At 40.1% G+C, this 20,314-nt stretch overlaps 2 protein-coding genes across 7 annotated transcripts in view; both read left to right on the top strand.

Annotated features, from left to right (window-relative positions):
• LOC119911619 (coxsackievirus and adenovirus receptor homolog) overlaps positions 1 to 20,314 on the top strand; it is a 185,895-nt gene that overhangs the window by 99,323 nt on the left and 66,258 nt on the right. The gene's annotated exons all lie outside the window — the stretch shown is intronic.
• LOC119911630 (coxsackievirus and adenovirus receptor homolog) lies at positions 5,530 to 18,903 on the top strand. 5 transcript variants are annotated; one of them, XM_038730570.1, is made up of 3 exons: positions 5,530 to 5,676; positions 6,488 to 6,823; positions 7,860 to 10,126. In XM_038730570.1, exons 1-3 carry the CDS (start codon positions 5,619 to 5,621, stop codon positions 8,051 to 8,053), a joined length of 588 nt encoding a protein of 195 aa, XP_038586498.1. In that variant the 5' UTR covers positions 5,530 to 5,618; the 3' UTR covers positions 8,054 to 10,126. The 5 variants fall into 5 exon arrangements, 4 of the variants coding, with proteins under 4 accessions (XP_038586498.1, XP_038586499.1, XP_038586497.1 ...); XM_038730571.1 differs by having other exon boundaries at positions 6,488 to 6,851; XM_038730569.1 differs by lacking the exons at positions 6,488 to 6,823; positions 7,860 to 10,126 and adding exons at positions 17,683 to 18,018; positions 18,187 to 18,903 and having other exon boundaries at positions 5,582 to 5,676.

Raw genomic sequence — 20,314 nt, 5'->3', positions numbered from 1 at the left:
CACCAGATCTCAGTCCAACAGAGCACCTTTGGGATGTGGAGGAACGGGAGATTCACATCATCGGTGTGCAGCTGACAAATCTGCGTGATGCTGTCATGGCAATATGGCCCAAAGTCTCTGAGGAATGTTTCCAACACCTTGTTGAAAGTGTGCCACGAAGAATTAACGCAGTTCTAAAGGCAAAAGGGGGTCCGGCCCGGTCCTAGCAAGATGTGTACCTAATAAAGTGGCTGGTGTATAGTCTACCTGTAAAACAGTGAGCTGTGCCCTTTGATGTGACACCAGCACAATGTTATGGAGACCAGTGTTTAAAGGGGATGAAAGCAGTGGATGTGATTGGCCACAGCGTCTAACACGCCCTCCTCTAATGTTTAATATTGGTTTCTAGTCTGATCCCATCTGAGATCTACAGTCCCTTGATATCAGATGACTCAGCAGCCATGAGTGCAGCGCGTGGACACAGTGTGAACGTCAACTAAAAAATACGCTGATCCCTCAGGCACACATGAGTCAGCGTTTAGCCTCTGTCCTAAAATATAAGAAAGCCTAATCAGAAGCACAACAAGCTGAACTTCAGGAGCCAGCAGGGGAAACTGCAGGAACAAGAAAAAACATGGGCAGGTCAGATTCCAGATGAGACCTTGAGGAAGGTGACAGAGTTCATTGTGAAGAGTCTCTGTGGGTTTTGAGTTGCCGGATGCGACTGCAGGATGTTTTGAGAGAAACATCTGAGTCTTTCACTTTCACTTAGGAGAAGAGACACAAAGTCAGTTCAACAGAAACAACCGGTCAAAGTCCTTCATGTGATACAGATAATAATGATAATACAATTCTTTAACAGCAACAAAAAACACACAAACAGGAAATAAAGCTGACAAACAGCTTAAAACCAGGTTTTTATTTACATTCAGTGCTGTGAATGAACACAGAAATCCGCCGAATTAAAGCTGAAATAAATGTATTTAATGGCAAATTAAATAAAGTAGATACCCACTGACTTAACATAAGAAATGTGTGGTAACATGAAATATGTGGAGTTGTGGAAGATTTAATGTTTTTGCCGACACTGCAGCTCTGTGCAGGAAGTCCATGAAGATGCTGATGTGCTGCCACCTGCTGGCTGCTTCTTGTCACTGCAGACACTCGACAGTCTTCAGGAGGAGTCACGAGACATTTCAACAATGTAAAGTTTTCATAATTAAAGTAAAGCTGTTAATATGTGTGTGTTCAAACCTTTATTTATACAGAGAATCAGACCAGGGTCTCTTTTACAGCTGAGCCCTGTGTACAGCTAACAAACACATACAGATATTATTCAAACGCTATAAATATCTATAATACTATAAATAAACAATTATACGTATAAATTACATTCCTCAGTAAAATGTTCATTCCACGCTGCTTTGAATTATCCTGTAGAAACCAAAACATCTCGCCGAAACTTTTCACGTAATTTGTTCCAAGGATGCACAGCATTATATTCACAGGCAGGTTTTCTCAATGAACCTGAGAAACCTTTGGAACGACAGTCATGTAAGGAAAAGTGTTATTTTAACTAAATCAACGATTTTTACATATTCATTGTTACTAATGTGGCATTAGGAGGGTGTGATTCTATATTTCAATAAATAATAATAATTTAAATAAGTTGCCAACAACGCCACCTGGGGAATTTCACCCCAGGAAATAGTATTAAGAGATACAGGTTCACCTGAAATAAGGCCGGGGCAGAGAGTGTTTCAAATTTAAACAAATAATTTTATTAACAAAATACTAATTACAGACAACCAAACCAAAAGTAATTTTTACAAAAAATGTGTATGTATACCAATTAAGAAGGCATGCCATTATTGAATAAAATAGAAATATGGGCCAAATAATTTAAAATACAATATACTATTTAAAATACACAGTGGCAAAAAGAATAAATCAAAACACCACACAAATAAATCAAAACGTGCAAATCAATTAATTCAAACCAACCAAGATGAAAACAGAAAATTGAATATAACACACATCCAAAACAAAATGCCAACTGTATAAACTAAATATACTATAACTAGACCCAAACAAAAAAGAAATGCTAAAGCTAAAACAGACTAACATGCATCAAATACAGCTCACACTAACAAACATTCGGCTCATAGTCATGGTTTGCTTCTTGCTGAACACCATCATTAGCTAGAGCCTGTGGTATTTTCAAACTGCTGAAATTAGCCCAGCGGCTAGCGGACTTTCCCTGTGCTCATAGCTTAATACATTGTTATATTATATAATTATACTATTTCTTACTCACTGCTGGTTTGAATCGCTGCCTCTCCCGACACAACAACACGGCTGAATTTCAGTCTGCATTCACATTTGGTTGAAACAGCAGCTGATATTTCCTTCGCGAGAGCAACTAGCTCGCACATTCGGGCAGTTCGGAGGCCGTTTTACTTTGAAATGTGAAAATGACGTCATCAGCAAGGCATCATCACGTGGTCTCTGAAAACAGCAGAATGACACGAGTCGATTTTCTTTTAAGTTTGTTTCAAAACTCCGTGTGTGAAGAACTGAGATTCAGCAGAAATGCTTTCCATTCTGGTTAAACATTCAGATTTCGAAAAATTAACCGTGCTAGACAAACAACTAACTATCAGCCAACTGGCTGTTGACACGACTATATTTATGAAAGACAGTGACCAAATTTCATACAGTTAAATTCTTCTCAAAAGCATCTGGCTTCAAATTAAACCTTGTGAGGTTTTTCCCGATTCACAATTCCACCCTTACATCAGTTCATAATATCCCTGTAAAATCAGCTGTTGGATACCGAGGGATACACATTACTAAGGATAAGAACTCGCTTGATAATCTTAATATTTGGAATAATCTAGATAAATGCAAATCTTGTTTAAACTCCCGGTCTCAAAGAGATATTTCTATTATAGGCAGAATTTTTCTCACAAAAATGGAGTGCATTTCTCGACTCATCTACCCAGCCTACAGACATAGACCAAGATATTTTTAATTATATCTGGAAAAAGAAAACCCACTATATTAAGAAAGAATACGAAGAAGGTGGACGTAAGGCTATTGATATTGAGAGCATTAACAGTACTATTAAAACAAACTGGTTAAGGTTTTTTAACGCACGAAAAACAATTTTGGTCTCATATTCCCAGTAAATTTTTTATGAAGGTAGGAGGCATTGATTTCCTTCTTCGATGTGACTTTGATCTAAAAAAGCTCCCTGTCAATTTATCCTCGTTTCATCAACAAGTTTTACTGTATTGGAGAATGATATACAAACGTAATTTTACTCCTCACAACACCCCTATATGGAATTGCAGGTATGTGTTACTGAATAATCCATATTTTTCCCACTTTGGCTAGAAAAAGGAATATGGTCTGTGATGGACTTATTGGACAGTAAAGGTAACTTTCTGTCATTTGAGGACTTTGGTTCCGAATTTAAGCTCTTCGACAGAGGTCACTATGCCAAGGTTGTCAAGGCAATTCCTCTAGCTGTAATCGCTTTTGGTGAATGATCACAATTTCATAAATATAAAATTACCAAACTTCATTATCAGGCAAACATTTGTTAGAGAATTATATCCACTTTCTTTCCACAGAAATTCCATTTTTATAATTTTCTCTAAAAAAGAGGCTGATTTTGTTTAAATTTCCTATTGCACCAAAAGCGATGGAGGTTCATTTTAAGGTTCTGAATGAAATATACCCCTCAGCTGAATTTTTGAGAAGTCGTTTTGGTTTGGATCACAATAACTGCACAATCTGACTAGCATTTATTTTATGAATGTATTTTTGCTAATGCTTTCTGGGAAGATGTGCATTATTGGTTGTTCCCCAAAGTTTTAAATTTTTCTAGTCTAACAAAGGAAAATGGTATATTTGGTACAATTTTGAAAGACCCCTTACATGACCTGGCTATCAATTCAAATATCAAAAACCATTTATTAATAAAACAAAGCTTATACAGGTGAAGTAAAGTGCTGTACAATATATAAGGTAAGAAACTGAAAATGCAGAAAATGAAATCTGAACACACAGAAAGAAATCTGAGTGACAAACCTAAAGATAGGAAACATCACAATCACTATAATCAACATTACTCATCAGTTTCATTTCTGTCTCAGAGATGGAAAAGTCAAATACAATCAATTAATACATAAAAACAAATTCATGAAATCGATGCCAAATTTCTACATTTTTCATAAAGAGCTGTGTCTTAACTTTTCATCTCTTAAACATATTAAAAAGAACGCTATTAAGCTCTCTAAATTAGTTGATGACCTTAACCTTACAGAAAATCCCTAGCTTTACTCCAAAACTTTGTTACTTTACTCCTTATTATCCCCCCTCTATTTAATTTATTTTATTTACTTTTTGGGTTGTTTGTTTTTTAATTTATTTTTAGTGGACATCACCTTCCGATCTTGTCCTTCCCTTGTTAATTATATTAAAAAACACCTTTACAAGTCATGGTTGTAATCTGCCATAAAACAAAAAGAAGAACAACAAGTCATTCAATGTGGAGAGCACGAGGAGAAGTGATAAACACAGGGTTTCCCACCTTGTCTGGATCTGTTCTGGATCTGTTCTGCGTCTGTTCTGCGTCTGTTCTCTGCAGTGACGGAGGGATCCGAACATCTCGTAAAACTCCGATAAGAAGCAGTTTCTTCCCCAGAGACCAGCAGTTTCTACCTGAGGGGACGATGTGTGGGTGAGTAACTCAGTTTATTGACCGGCCAGGACACAAATACAACATTTATCCTCTTATAGACCGCAGATAGATCATTCCGCCTGCACGCGCTTCCCTTCCTACCCACGCGCCTCTCACTGAAGATGAATTACGAGGTGCGTAAAACGCTTCCCTTGTGAAAAGGTCTTATAGCTGTGGTGCAGATTGCGGTTTCAAAAGGAAGCCGAGGCTTACAGAGTTTGTAGCTCTTATTTGTGTAAACAATAGAATAAATACATAAACAACTTGCGGAGAGAGATATTCTCAACCAAATGTTTGATGTCTGTGTGAATGTGGCGGTCAGGTAACGTTAAATCTGCGGTCTGTCTTTATTTCTTACACCTGGGGCGAGTTCAGCGCGACAAAACCTTTTTTTGTGTGTGTACGCAAGCGCACTGCGTCTTCCGGCCTTTTTAACACTTGTGTTTATAAACGTGTCGCAGCTGACTGGGTAAAACCTGTTGACACCTCGAAGCCCGTCGCACAACTTTGCACAACGTTGCAAGGAAACATGTCGTTCAATCCGAAAACGTTGCAGAATGTTTTGGGATTGAACTCGCCCTCTGGTTTTCATCTCATCTCACTGGATAAACAGCAGGGCAGAGCGCAGTTTCCAAACGTTTTGCACCAGTTTGCAACGTTTCCAGGTTGAACTGCATGTTTGCTTGAAACGTGTGCAACCATAGACTGTAAAAAGTTGCAACGTTGCACAAGAGTTTCGAGTTATCTTTTCTCCCATTGGGTAGACTCAGATGTTGAAATCAGACAAGCACAGGCGCTAAACTCCGCCCTTCGTTTCCGATTGTAATAACAACAACAACAACAACAACAGCAGCAGAAGGAAACAGCTGGCACGACTCTGTCAGCTAAAATGTCGCTCGTGGTTTTCTTCTGTTTCCTGATCCTCTCTCTGGTCTCTGCATCTGAAGGTGAGCTGCGTCTTTGTGAGCGTGTGTAGGTTGGATCAGCACAGGCAGGTAGCAGGGATTGTCTGAGCCACAGAGAGCGCTGCAGGTGAGTTAAAAGGTGCAGCTCCCCGACACGCAGTTAACTCATGACTGTGAGGTTCCAACTCATGGCCCAAAAAGGAGAACAACAAACGCACGTGTACATTTACAATCAACCATGATTTCAGTTACATGCTAAAGTTGCTGTTAACTTGTCTGTGGTCCGCAGGCAGAACACCATAAATTTTGATTTACGGTGGACAGACAGTAACATTACAGAGTTTCTTTAGCTTGAAATAATCCCATATTTTGGACATTTATTAATCGATTTTATGGATTTAATCGAAATCGTTTCAGCCCTACAAAATCTAGCTGTGTTTCACGATCTATGTGCAATGAAATGTTGTGAAGTGGCGTTTGAGATGGCACGACAAAATTATGTCCCCGACCCCCCTGTGGCTCAACTTACCCCTCATTGTGGGCAAGCTGATCTTTTTTTGGTAAGTCAGATTTTGAAAACTGTTCATTTTGGATCCAAAGTGATTCTTCACGAGGATGCACCAAAGTAAAACTTGCTCAACTTCCCCCGCTCTTCCCTACATGACATTTAAGCAATCAGGCCTCTGGAGGAAGCGGACTAGAACCTGGTTACCGCAGTGCATCTGATGAACAAACTTTATGCCCAAACAAATCTTCAGCATCTCCTTCCTGTTGAGCTGCTTGAATCTTTTTAAACTAGTTTTGTTTTCTAACTAATTCAGGATTTTCTTTTCTTTTCTGTTTTTGTTTTTAGATCAGCGAGAGATAAAAGTGAATCCTGGACAGGACGTCTCTCTTCTGTGTCAGGGTCCCAGAAATGCCTCTGTCAAACTTTCAGAGTGGACCAGACCTGACCTGAAGTCAGACGGTTTCTTGTTCTTTTACCGAAACGAGCGGCCGTATGAAAACTACCAGCATGAATCTTTTCATGGTCGAGTGGAGCTGAGAGATCCAGAGATGAAGGACGGAGACGCTTCTGTTGTCCTGAAGAACGTCACCTTCAACGACACTGGAACATACGAGTGTCGGATTGTAACTAACGCACGACAAGAGATCAAGCACCTGATCGACCTGAAGGTTACAGACTCAGGAGGGTTAGTAGAGTCCCGACTCCTCAGGTGGGTTAGTAGAGTCCCGACTCCTCAGGTGGGTTAGTAGAGTCCCGACTCCTCAGGTGGGTTAGTAGAGTCCCGACTCCTCAGGTGGGTTAGTAGAGTCCCGACTCCTCAGGAGGGTTAGTAGAGTCCCGACTCCTCAGGTGGGTTAGTAGAGTCCCGACTCCTCAGGAGGGTTAGTAGAGTCCCGACTCCTCAGGTGGGTTAGTAGAGTCCCGACTCCTCGGGTGGGTTAGTAGAGTCCCGACTCCTCAGGTGGGTTAGTAGAGTCCCGACTCCTCAGGTGGGTTAGTAGAGTCCCGACTCCTCAGGTGGGTTAGTAGAGTCCCGACTCCTCAGGTGGGTTAGTAGAGTCCCGACTCCTCAGGTGGGTTAGTAGAGTCCCGACTCCTCAGGTGGGTTAGTAGAGTCCAGACTCCTCAGGAGGGTTAGTAGAGTCCCGACTCCTCAGGTGGGTTAGTAGAGTCCCGACTCCTCAGGAGGGTTAGTAGAGTCCCGACTCCTCAGGTGGGTTAGTAGAGTCCCGACTCCTCAGGAGGGTTAGTAGAGTCCCGACTCCTCAGGTGGGTTAGTAGAGTCCCGACTCCTCAGGAGGGTTAGTAGAGTCCCGACTCCTCAGGTGGGTTAGTAGAGTCCCGACTCCTCGGGTGGGTTAGTAGAGTCCCGACTCCTCGGGTGGGTTAGTAGAGTCCCGACTCCTCAGGTGGGTTAGTAGAGTCCCGACTCCTCGGGTGGGTTAGTAGAGTCCCGACTCCTCGGGTGGGTTAGTAGAGTCCCGACTCCTCAGGTGGGTTAGTAGAGTCCCGACTCCTCAGGTGGGTTAGTAGAGTCCCGACTCCTCAGGTGGGTTAGTAGAGTCCCGACTCCTCAGGAGGGTTAGTAGAGTCCCGACTCCTCAGGTGGGTTAGTAGAGTCCCGACTCCTCAGGTGGGTTAGTAGAGTCCCGACTCCTCGGGGGGGGTTGTGAATTTCAGATTTGCTGATAATTCACACCTGTTTTCTGCTCTGCAGATCACACAGCTGGAAACAAGGATGGAGGAAACAAAGAGGGAGGAAACAAGGAGGGATTTCCTAGCATCGTAGTTGGACTGTCAGTTATTGGTGTGCTGCTTTTTGTTGTTGTTGTTTATATTTGTAGAAGAAATAGAGTTCATCAGAGCATGATTCATACACACCTTATAATAACAGGTGACCCAGTGAGCTGAACAGCTAGTAATTATTGCAAAATTCAGGGTTTTCGCTGAGGTCTTGAAAAGTCTAAAATTTCAAAATCAAAATATTAGGCCTTAAAAACTCTTAAATTCGCTGAGGTTTGTGTTTTTAAATAATTTTAAACAGGTCTTAATTTTCCTACATCCACGTAACGCTACCTCTAATGCGTGGTAGTAGTGACGCATGCGTAGCAGAAGTATAAACGGTTGGGAAAAACACTTTTTAAACCTTATTTTGGGGCAAAGTCGTCAAACTTTTTCAGCAATTTTTATGAGATTTTGCTGCTGATTCCATTCATGTAGTTTTTATGTCCCGGAGACCATTAAAAGTGCAGTTCTGACTCATTGTCGCCTGTGGCGAGTTCGGCACCTACAAAACATGGCAAAATGTTTTCAATGGAAAAGGTGGTTCCCTGAACACCCTATTGTGTAAACAAGCGCACTGCATTTTCCTGCCTTTTTAATGCCGTTGTGTTTACAAACTTGTTGCAGCTGATTGGGTAACACCTGTGACACGGCCACCAAAAAGAGCTACAATATAGGACTGGAAAAGCACTAAAATAGATCTCCTTTAAGTTGTCAGGTCACTGCTCTGTCCTTTACACATACTGTACATCTTGATAGTGAAATTTAAAGGAAAAACAGTGGTGACGGTGAGGTTAGTAAAGCAAATTAGGCTAACAAGGAGATTATTCTTTTGGATTTTAATGAACAAATGAAGGCAAACATGAACAATCCTATCTGTAATGATTCATTAACCAGATTTCCCCTAAGGCTGCAGCTCAAAATGAGCACCAAGCTGTTTTGAGCATCAGCACCTAAACTATGAATGAAAAATCAATGTGAAGAGCATCAAAGCTAACCAAATAACTTTTCCCAGATGCAATATTAATTCCTCCCCAGTAGACTTATTTTGCAAGTTTAGCTTTTGGGGTGGAGTTAATTCAAAATTTGCTCTAGTTTTTCCAACTTATTATTCGCAGATGTGGTAATAATAATGGACTAAAATGAATTGCATATTTCTTTATTGGAAAAAAGGAAAATGTGTTTTCTTACATACATGTTGTATTGGTGTTATATATCCAGAGATGAAGCACAGCCCACTTTGCAAGCGCAGAAAAATTAGTTTGCTGCGACAAATCCATCATTAAGGGAAACAACAAAATGACTATTCAGTAATTTCAGTAATCGCAATGTTGCAGCCATCACATCGTTGGAGCTGAAACTAGACACGATAACACTGAGGAACAGGTGGAAATACCTTTATTTTCTTAGAATATCATGAGAGGACGAGACTGTCCCAAAGCAGCACAGCAGCTCCAGACAGCGACACTCACAGCTCTCCTGCTGCTACAGCTGACATCACAACAACAGCAGGTCATCAGCTAAGCTGTATGTTCGCACAGCCCTATTGTCACTGCTGTTTACATTCTCCCCAGAGCAAATCAAAAAATGCACTGCAGAATGTTCTGGGCGAATGTCTAGACTTGAAATTGTAGGCCTATGTTTTGTTGGGTTTTGTTTACTTTGTAGGCCTATATTACCATATTTGGATACACATATAATTGCTTGAAGACGGTCCTTTTATTATTACCTGGAATGTTATTTATGTTTGTTAGTTTTGTTCTAGTTTAAGGTTTTACCGTTTGCCTGAGCAGTCCCTGCCTCTATGAGAAAAACCAAATTGATATTTACATATACAGTATATATTATATACTGTGTATTACAGATAATCAATGCTTTAAGGGACACAATTAGAAATTAAGAACGACACATGCCAAGGTAGTATTATTTACTTTTTATCTTTCATTGTTTTTTCTTGCACTGCCCAGATGTAAGCATACTGCCTCAAAGGCTTAATGGATGTCACAAGAAGACATTCACAGCGTTAACACTGATTTTAAAAAAAGAACAATTATGTTTTTGTTCTTTCAACAGGCCTGCCGGACCTCGTAAAATGTCAATGTTCTGCAGCCAAAGCTTGTACGTTAAATGCCAATTGAAATAATGTATAATCTATATGTTGAATAAAATTTCACATTGCATTTATAAATTTAGCTGACACTTTAATCCAAAGCGACTTACAATTTTTATATATGTCAGAGGTTGCCCATCACCACCCCCTACATTATGACATTTCTGATTTGAGTTTGTTGTCAGAGCTGCTAAGAGTTAGAACAGAAGGACATGCAGGTTTAAATCTGAGCTGAAGAACAAAACAAATGTCTCTATTTTTAAATTGTCTTTTGTTTATTGCCACATTTAATATAAAAAGACAAAGTATGCTGTGGCCCTAGATAACAAGGTTGCAAATAGCTAAACCATAAACATGAAATACCAATTGAAATGAACAGCATTAAAGATATTTGTATCAATAACTTGTAAACGTATGTCATCTGCTGTTGCTAACATACTTAGCCTATAATTGGCTTTTATTTTGATATATATACTTATTTTATCTAGTGGCAGGAAAGGGCCGACCCAGATGTCCTTCTTCAGCGTCAGGAGTCTACCTAATGTTTATGCATTTATGCAAATTACTGAGTTTGAAGATATCTCCAAAATTATTCTTACTAGTTGCTATTCAAGTTACAGATATCTTCAATTTGATCTCTGGTACTTATTCCATTTTTAGATAGTAACTAATGGAATAGTTACTAGTAACTAATAAATAAGTATATGTAATAAATGTTAAAACGGCTTGCATACTCTGAAGCTGCTGTTTGTATTCTCTAAAATCATCATGCTCAGATACTAATCAAAAAATGTGTTATTAAATTTACACAGTATACTGAAATGTCTGAGGCCTTCCACCATTATACATAAACCCTAATAACTTTTAGCTTTTAATTTGGGAGGATTGCACTTCCTCTTTACAATATCTGTTACTGCATTTAATGTATTTATTGTAACTTTGCACAACTTTGCACAAAGTGATTTACAATAAATGCAGTGCTCTGAAACAGAGCATAAATAAATAAAAGTCTGAAGCCTGAAAAGATTACAGACACAATTTAAAAAAAAAAACATTAAAGAAACATCTGATCCATAATAAAAATGATAGTTGAAGAAATGAAACAGAGGTTTAAAGAGAAAAATAAAAGTACTCTCAGTTAACATTATCCTGTTTGTGACACCAGTTATTTATTATATAAGATGTAACTCTCAAGTTTTCACTTTACAATCTTCAGCATGTGAAATCTTAAATGAGTTTTACAGTCAGAACGTGTTTTTATCTGCTCTGTAAAGCTCAGGGAGCTCGTTAATAACATGGAAATGTATGAGTAATGTTGAGTATATTGTGTAAACAGTACTCACTTTTGTTGCCAGCGGTTTAGACATGCTTTATTTTGAGGGGACAGCAAATTTACACTATTACACAAGCTGCACACTCACTGCTTTACATTGTAGCAAAGTGTCATTTCTTCAGTGTTGTCACATGAAAAGATACAATCAAATATTTACAATAATGTGAAGGGTGTTGTCACTTTTGTGAGATACAGTGTATACAAATATTTACACAACCTGTATACTATACTATTTATTATTATTTATTTGTAATTTTTGTTACTCAGTTCCTGTTCACATTTTATATATTGTTTATACTATATCATTTTAAACTACCTCATGTACATAATAACAGCTGCACAAACATGTTTATTCCAGCTTTCTTTGCACTCTGCTCCATTACACTATTATCTCGTAATTTTTTAGACCTACATTCATTAGTAGGCCTACCTGTTAAATTCACCTACAGAGATGGTTTGAACCCACGAACACTGTGTCAAAGCCCTGATCATCAAAGTAAACACTTAATAAATTGGGCATTAACACATTAGCTGACGTGCATTTACTGATTGTCAGCTTTGTTGCATTACATTGTCTTCACCAGCAGATGGTGGTGTGTTTTTTCTGAATAAAGCATTGAGTACTGAACTATTTTCATCACAGTTGTGTGTACATAACATTGCATTTATTCATTTGGCAGACGCTTTTATCCAAAGAGGAAAAACCTAAAAGCGTCAACACAGCACAAGATCTGACAATGCATACTAGTAAGAGCTAATGTGTGTAACAGACTTTGCTGCACGATGGAGGACCCTCTTTTCAAATGTGAGTTCTGTGTGTCTACACCTCTAAATATGTAGGATTTTTAAATTACAAAACTACACTAACATTTCTAGCCATACACACCATACACAGGCTAACAACGTGGCGTAAAGATTATATTGTTTAATAAAACATTCTCTTTTCTGATAGACATAACATTTATAGCAATACTTGGGCGTAAAACAGTACGTGATAAAGGAATATGGCCTCTTCTTAGAAAAACAAGTTCAATACAAGGACAGCAGTCATAACACGCCTGACCTTTGGATATTAACACAGTTAGAGGAACTTCTCTTATAACAGTCTCACTTTTTCTGGCGGTTTCAGGAACCTGTGGTCTTAAAGATAAAGACAGGTTGCCCAGCAGCTGCTGTAGGACTCATGAAATATGAGTTAGAACAAACAGTGAGTAGGATCTGATACATTATTATAATAGACGTTACTGGGTCTTTCAGCAGGACCTAACATGCCACCAAAGTTGTGAGAACAGACAACAACATAAGAGTCTTGGAGTGGCTGACCGAGAGACCTGTCAGGAGGAACGGACTAAAATCAACAAAGAAGTTCGTTGAAGGAGTGTACAAAAACTCTTGACCCACTAAAAGTCTGTTCTAGTAATAAAATTGCAGGGAAAGTTTATATTTATAGTAACAACAAGGAAAACAGATCATTCATTATAGTTTATTAGCACCGTGAGTAGAGTTTGTTCATGTCAGCACCGTCCACTGTTCAGCATGTTAGAGGTCTGATTCATTGTTTTTACATTTTAATGTAAAATCATGTTTTGAAGGGGAAAAATTAAGATTTAGTTCACGTGAATTGTTGCATTTAAGATTCATGATGTCTTGTTACAGAACAGAAAAACAACTAATCGGTGAAGTCAGGGAGCTTTTCGGTGAAACTAAAAACAACCACGGTCTCACAACAAATAAATAACACAGGAGATAATTGTTAAAGACATAATGTGAACATTCCCAAGCTGGAATAAGTGGTGTGTTTTTCTGTTCTCCACATTCTGCTGACAGTTTGTGCTTCATCCCAAGTGACTTATTAAATCCTTCTGTTAAGTTAAAGAGATCTCCACTTGATGAACTGGTGTCCTGAAGAATAAAGACAAGTTTATGCTTTATTGGTTCTCAGAGGGGGCATAAGAACTGAAAGAAATACAGAGAGAATAAAAAAGTAAGAGGTTTAGCCTATAAAACTGAAATAGAGTAGATGCAAAACAGAAACTATACAAGAAAAATTACAAGGCAAACGTTTTAGTGATGTGATTGTAGCAGCAGAGTCAGAAAGTAGCCTATAGAAAAAGGTGTATATAACAATAAAACAAGAAATTCCCCGTGCACAGCAACAACAGCCAGGTGCTGGTAGAGCGCAGGATAAGGTTATAAAAAAAACAAAACAAGCTACACTGTAATGACTTTACTCCATTTATTGTGAGCGACTTGTTTCGCCCGTTGCTTCTTCAGGCTCACAGAGGGAAAATACTAAAACACTCACAGGTGTCACAACCTGGCTGAAGGGTCATGACAAAAGAGGGAACAAGGCAGCGTAAGTGATCGAAAAGTGCTTTATTTAACTAAAGTGTAACCTAAACATAACTATTTAAATATAAGGTATGTGTATCTGTAAAGTCAATAAAGCAAAACAAGACAAAGCAGTCGGTGCGATCAGGATCATAAAACACTGTTTTTAATGGGCAAAAGTCCATCAGATGAATGTTTGGAACGTAAATCCACATGTGCTGCTACACTGTAGGAAATACAGGGATGAGAGGATGAGGCTAAATCAAAAGACAAGTCAGGCAGGAAGGAAGTGGAGATGGAGTAAAGGATCCACAGAAAGCTGGTGTACAATATCTGAAAAATGTAGGGATATATAATAGGATTTAGTTTTAGTTTTTTAGTTTGATTATTTGTTTTAGTTTGTTTCTTGTTTATTTATTTATTTATTTATACTCCGATGCGGTAGGTGGCGGTATGCACCTTTACAAGTCATGGTTGTAATCTGCCATAAAACAAAAAGAAGAAGAAGAACAACAAGTCATTCAATGTGGAGAGCACGAGGAGAAGTGATACACGCAGGGTTTCCCACCTTGTCTGGATCTGTTCTGCGTCTGTTCTGGATCTGTTCTGCGTCTGTTCTGGATCTGTTCTGCGTCTGTTCTGGATCTGTTCTGCGTCTGTTCTGCGTCTGTTCTGGATCTGTTCTGGATCTGTTCTGCGTCTGTTCTCTGCAGTGACGGATACCGATAAGAAGCAGTTTCTTCCCCAGAGACCAGCAGTTTCTACCTGAGTGGACGATGTGTGGGTGAGTAACTCAGTTTATTGACCGGCCAGGACACAAATACAACATTTATCCTCTTATAGACCGCAGATAGATCATTCCGCCTGCACGCGCTTCCCTTCCTACCCACGCGCCTCTCACTGAAGATGAATTACGAGGTGCGTAAAACGCTTCCCTTGTGAAAAGGTCTTATAGCTGTGGTGCAGATTGCGGTTTCAAAAGGAAGCCGAGGCTTACAGAGTTTGTAGCTCTTATTTGTGTAAACAATAGAATAAATACATAAACAACTTGCGGAGAGAGAAATTCTCAACCAAATGTTTGATGTCTGTGTGAATGTGGCGGTCAGGTAACGTTAAATCTGCGGTTTGTCTTTATTTCTTACACCTGGGGCGAGTTCAGCGCGACAAAACCTTTTTTTGTGTGTGTACGCAAGCGCACTGCATCTTCCGGCCTTTTTAACACTTGTGTTTACAAACGTGTCGCAGCTGACTGGGTAAAACCTGTTGACACCTCGAAGCCCGTCGCACAACTTTGCACAACGTTGCAAGGAAACATGTCGTTCAATCCGAAAACGTTGCAGAATGTTTTGGGATTGAACTCGCCCTCTGGTTTTCATCTCATCTCACTGGATAAACAGCAGGGCAGAGCGCAGTTTCCAAACGTTTTGCACCCGTTTGCAACGTTTCCAGGTTGAACTGCATGTTTGCTTGAAACGTGTGCAACCATAGGCTGTAAAAAGTTGCAACGTTGCACAAGAGCTTCGAGTTATGTTTTCTCCCGTTGGGGAGGCTCAGATGTTGAAATCAGACAAGCACAGGCGCTAAACTCCGCCCTTCGTTTCTGATTCTAACAACAACAACAGCAGCAGAAGGGAACAGCTGGCACAACTCTGTCAGCTAAAATGTCGCTCGTGGTTTTCTTCTGTTTCCTGATCCTCTCTCTGGTCTCTGCATCTGAAGGTGAGCTGCGTCTTTGTGAGTGTGTGTAGGTTGCACTGACACACACTAAATGTGCATGCATTTCTTATCTGAGGAGAATTTCCTAATGTAAACAAAACATAAAGTCATGTTTAACTCGGCGAGACCTTGTTGATACTGAGAGACAGTTCGAAACCTGCAGCTGCGCTACACTGCTGATTGTTTTAGTGTCATTGCTATTTTATTACTATGGAGGGAAATGAGCGATCCTGCACACGAAACAGCTGTTGTTTGTTATAAAGATGGCGATTATAAAGACAAAGAATCTGGGTAAAGGATGGATCAGCACAGGCAGGTAGCAGGATTGTCTGAGCCACAGAGAGCTGCAGGTGAGTTAAAAGGTGCAGCTCCCCGACACGCAGTTAACTCATGACTGTGAGGTTCCAACTCACGAGAACAACAACAAATGCACGTGTACATTTTCAGCTGATGACTTCATCTTCAACTAAACAATCAACCATGATTTCAGTAACATGCTAAAGTTGCTGTTAACTTGTCTGTGGTCCGCAGGCAGAACACCATAAATTTAGATTTACGGTGGACAGACAGTAACATTACAGAGTTTCTTTAGCTTGAAATAATCCCATATTTTGGACATTTATTAATTGATTTTATGGATTTAATCGATGAATCGTTTCAGCCCTACAAAATCTAGCTGTGTTTCACGATCTACGTGCAATGAAATGTTGTGAAGTGGCGTTTGAGAGAAATTATGTCCCCGACCCCCCTGTGGCTCAACTTACCCCTCATTGTGGGCAAGCTGATCTTTTTTTGGTAAGTCAGATTTTGAAAACTGTTCATTTTGGATCCAAAGTGATTCTTCCCAGGGATGCACCACATCGTAAAATATATATTTTAGTTGGAGACAGTTATGTCCTCACTTTAAAGATGTCACAAGTAAAACTTGCTCAACTTCCACCGCTCTCCCCCACATGACATTTAAGCAATCAGGCCTCTGGAGGAAGCGGACTAGAACCTGGTTACCGCAGTGCATCTGAGTGAGTGATGGGGGTCACTGTCCTGGTTTTCACACCAAACAAGTGCGAGGCCGTTATTTTCAGTGAAGAGAGCCGGTTCTCTGTCAGGTCCACAACACGTCCTCCACCTCTAATGAGATTTTCTCATGGACGGGAGTCAGAGGAAGAAAAGGACATGTTTCATTTTACAGTTGACAATGTCGTAAACATCAGCTTTCCTCTAAACAACATTTTGTTTAGAAAACAGGTGAGGTAAAATACTGGCAGGTTCAGTCTGAAGGAATATTTGAATATTCGATGCTTGGGTATGCATATAATTTTAATTTTGAGAATTGAAAATTTTGTTTTCTTTCCACACGCCTGACTTCCTTTCACAGCAAACAAAGTAACGCTCAAAAATAACATGTTTTTCATGCTGGAGTCAGACTCTCAGTCTTCCTCTCTGCCCCACTCGTCCCCGGCTCAATATCCGATCCCTTCAACCCTGCAATAAATACTCCAGTCTCCTCCCTCTCTTAGTCCTGCACTTGGGTCTGCCAGTCCAGCCATAACAAAGTAACTTGCTGCTTAAGTTAGCCGATGCTATGAGAATAAAGAAACGGAGCGTTCTCCCACTCAGGCCCCCCCGCCTCGTGTCATTGCCAGAACTTCTTGGGCATTCATCATCCTTCTGTTCTGCATTTATCTATCAAATACATAGCTGTTGCTTATGAAATGACTGCCTTTCAACAGACGTTTGAACTATCAGCATAACGCGACTGCTATTCAGCACCGAAGCGTCCTTCACTTTTCAGTCAGTAAAGGGTTGGGTATTGTTTAAATTGTATTGATTCCACTTATAGTGACACTTTTATGGACTGTAACATGTTTACTGCAGTTCAGTCAGCAGCACAAGTGAAATAAGCAAAAAGTTAGGAACTGATGAACAGAATTGAAACACACAGGTTTAAGGAATCCACGGTTCCAACTCGCAACCGGTTCTCGTTATTCAACCTCTAGTTTGCATCACTCTGTTTTTGTTTGATCTGAAGTTCATGTTTTCACAAGTTAGTCAGGGTGAATCATGTGAAAAGCTGTTTGTGTGTCTCATGTGATGAACATCATCTCCGCTGTCACAGCAGATCTTGGGATGTTAAAATTAGTTTATGTGAACAAACTTTACGTCCAAACAAATCTTCAGCATCTCCTTCCTGTTGAGCTGCTTGAATCTTTTAAAACTAGTTTTGCTTTCTAACTAATTCAGGATTTTCTTTTCTGTGTTTGTTTTTAGATCAGCGAGAGATAAAAGTGAATCCTGGACAGGACGTCTCTCTTCAGTGTCAGGGTCTCAGAGATGCCTCCGTCACACTGTTAGAGTGGACCAGACCTGACCTGAAGTCAGACGGTTACGTGTTCTTTTACCGAAACGAGCGGCCGTATGAAAACTACCAGCATGAATCTTTTCAAGGTCGAGTGGAGCTGAGAGATCCAGAGCTGAAGGACGGAGACGCTTCTGTTGTCCTGAAGAACGTCACCTTCAACGACACTGGAACATACGAGTGTCGGATTGTAACTAACGCACGACAAGAGATCAAGCACCTGATCGACCTGAATGTTACAGACTCAGGTGGGTTAGTAGAGTCCCGACTCCTCAGGTGGGTTAGTAGAGTCCCGACTCCTCAGGTGGGTTAGTAGAGTCCCGACTCCTCAGGTGGGTTAGTAGAGTCCCGACTCCTCAGGTGGGTTTGTGCAGTTCAGATTTGCTGATAGGTCAATCCTGTTTTCTGCTCTGCAGATCACACAGCTGGAAACAAGGAGGGAGGAAACAAGGATGGATTTCGTAGCATCGTAGTTGGACTGTCAGTTCTTTGTTTGTTGCTTGTTGTTGTTGTTGTTGGTGTTGTTTTTGTTTTTGTCTGTAGAAAACAGCACTCATCAGAACATTGTTCATATAAACCTCCTCCTGAAAAGTCAGGTGACCTGAACAGTTACTAATTAGTGTAAATGCATTAAGCTTCATATCAACAGGACAAAATGTAACTTCTTCTCTGGTTTTAGTGTCCTCTGTAGACAGTGAGAGTTTCGACAGAATCAGCAACACAATATGAATTTGGTCGAAGTTGAACATAAACTACAGGAGCTTCAGCAGGCTAAAAACAGTTTTTCACTGTGTGCAATATAAACAGTTTATTAAGCATCATTACTCACTGCAGCCAGTCAGCTTCTCTGCTGCTTCTAATTTCTCTTCTGGACGAACAGATATGAGCGAGGGTCCACAATTTGAATTAAACACAGCAATCTGCAAAAAAATTTAGCACTTGTTGAACACAACACAACCTATATGTTATTGCGTAATTTGTCTTTTCTGTATCAGATGAAACTTTATTGTTTATTATAGAATGATTGTTTTGTTTCAGATGTGTACAATCTTGTGATACAGGTTGAATTTTCTTCACTTTACTGTAACCTGTATAAGCTCAATTATGTGAATAAATATGCTTTTACATTTAAATGTTTCCTTTTTTTTTAATGAAGTCGTCGTTAATAATGTAGAGGAGCTGGATTTATGTTCAGTCTTTCTGTAGAGTCTAATCTCACCTAAAACAAAATCCCCAGAACCAGCTGCACAGGAAGCACGTTACCACGTGAGGTTTAGAAAACACTCAATGCTTCATGAAAATATTGTTACCGATTGAGTCCTCCATCACCTAACCCTATTTACATTCTTCCTCGCCAATTACAGAAGTAAACTTAACATTCTTCAGCTGACAAACCCTTCAGTAATTTGTAGCGGGGAGGGGGGGGAATCAGAATTTGGCGTAAACAACATGAAAGCATGGATCCATCCTGCCTTGTATCAAAGGTTCAGGCTGCTGCTGGTGGTGTGATGGTGTGAGGGATATTTTCTTGGCACATTTTGGGCCCCTTAGTACCAACTGAGCATCGTTTAAACACGACAGCCTTCCTGAGTGTTGTTTCTGACCATGTCCATCCCTTTATGACCACAGTGTACCATCCTCTGATGGCTACTTCCAGCAGGATAATGCACCATGTCACAAAGCTCAAATCACCTCAAACTGGTTTCTTGAACATGACAATGAGTTCACTGAACTCCAACAGCCTCCACAGTCACCAGATCTTAATCCAACAGAGCACCTTTGGTATGTGGTGGAACGGGAGATTCGCATCATGGATGTGCAGTAACTGCGTGATGCTTTCATGTCAATATGGACCAAAGTCTCTGAGGAATGTTTCAAACACCTTGTTAAATGTATGCCATGAAGAATTGAAGCAGTTCTGAAGGCAAAAGGGGGTCCAACCTGGTACTAGCAAGGTGTGCCTAATAAAGTGGCCGGTGAGTGTATAATCTATAATCTAACAGTCAGCTGTGCCCTTTAATTTGAAACCAGCACAATGTTATGGAGACCAGTGTTTAAAGGGGATGAAAGCAGTGGATGTGATTGGCCACAGCGTGTAACACGCCCTCCTCTAATGTTTAATATTGGTTTCTAGTCTGATCCCATCTGAGATCTACAGTCCCTTGATATCAGATGACTCAGCAGCCATGAGTGCAGCGTGTGGACACAGTGTGAACGTCAACAAAAAAATACGCTGATCCCTCAGGCACACATGAGTCAGCGTTTAGCCTCTGTCCTAAAATATAAGAAAGCTTAATCAGAAGCACAACAAGCTGAACTTCAGGAGCCAAGAGTTCAATGTGAAGAGTCTCTGTGGGTATTTTAATTGCCGGATGTGACTGCAGGATGTTTCTGTTTGAGTCTTTTACTTACACAAAGTCAGTTCAACAGAAATAACCGGTCAAACTCCTTCATGTGATACAGATAATAATGATAATACAATTCTTTAACAGCAACAAAAAACACACAAACAGGAAATAAAGCTGACAAACAGCTTAAAACCAG

Source organism: Micropterus salmoides, unplaced genomic scaffold (assembly GCF_014851395.1).
Source record: "Micropterus salmoides isolate LMB-PRFRI ecotype aquatic unplaced genomic scaffold, ASM1485139v1 Ms_hic_scaffold_2, whole genome shotgun sequence".
Taxonomy (NCBI): Eukaryota; Metazoa; Chordata; class Actinopteri; order Centrarchiformes; family Centrarchidae; genus Micropterus; species Micropterus salmoides.
This window is presented reverse-complemented; position numbering and strand designations above follow the sequence as displayed.

Excerpts from the sequence above, each read along its gene's own strand:
- LOC119911630 (XM_038730569.1), top strand. The coding sequence starts at position 5,619 with ATGTCGCTCGTGGTTTTCTTCTGTTTCCTGATCCTCTCTCTGGTCTCT. Across the intron at positions 5,677-17,682 it reads TCTGGTCTCTGCATCTGAAG|ATCAGCGAGAGATAAAAGTG; the intron begins GTGAGCTGCGTC and ends GTTTGTTTTTAG. Across the intron at positions 18,019-18,186 it reads CCTGAATGTTACAGACTCAG|ATCACACAGCTGGAAACAAG; the intron begins GTGGGTTAGTAG and ends TCTGCTCTGCAG.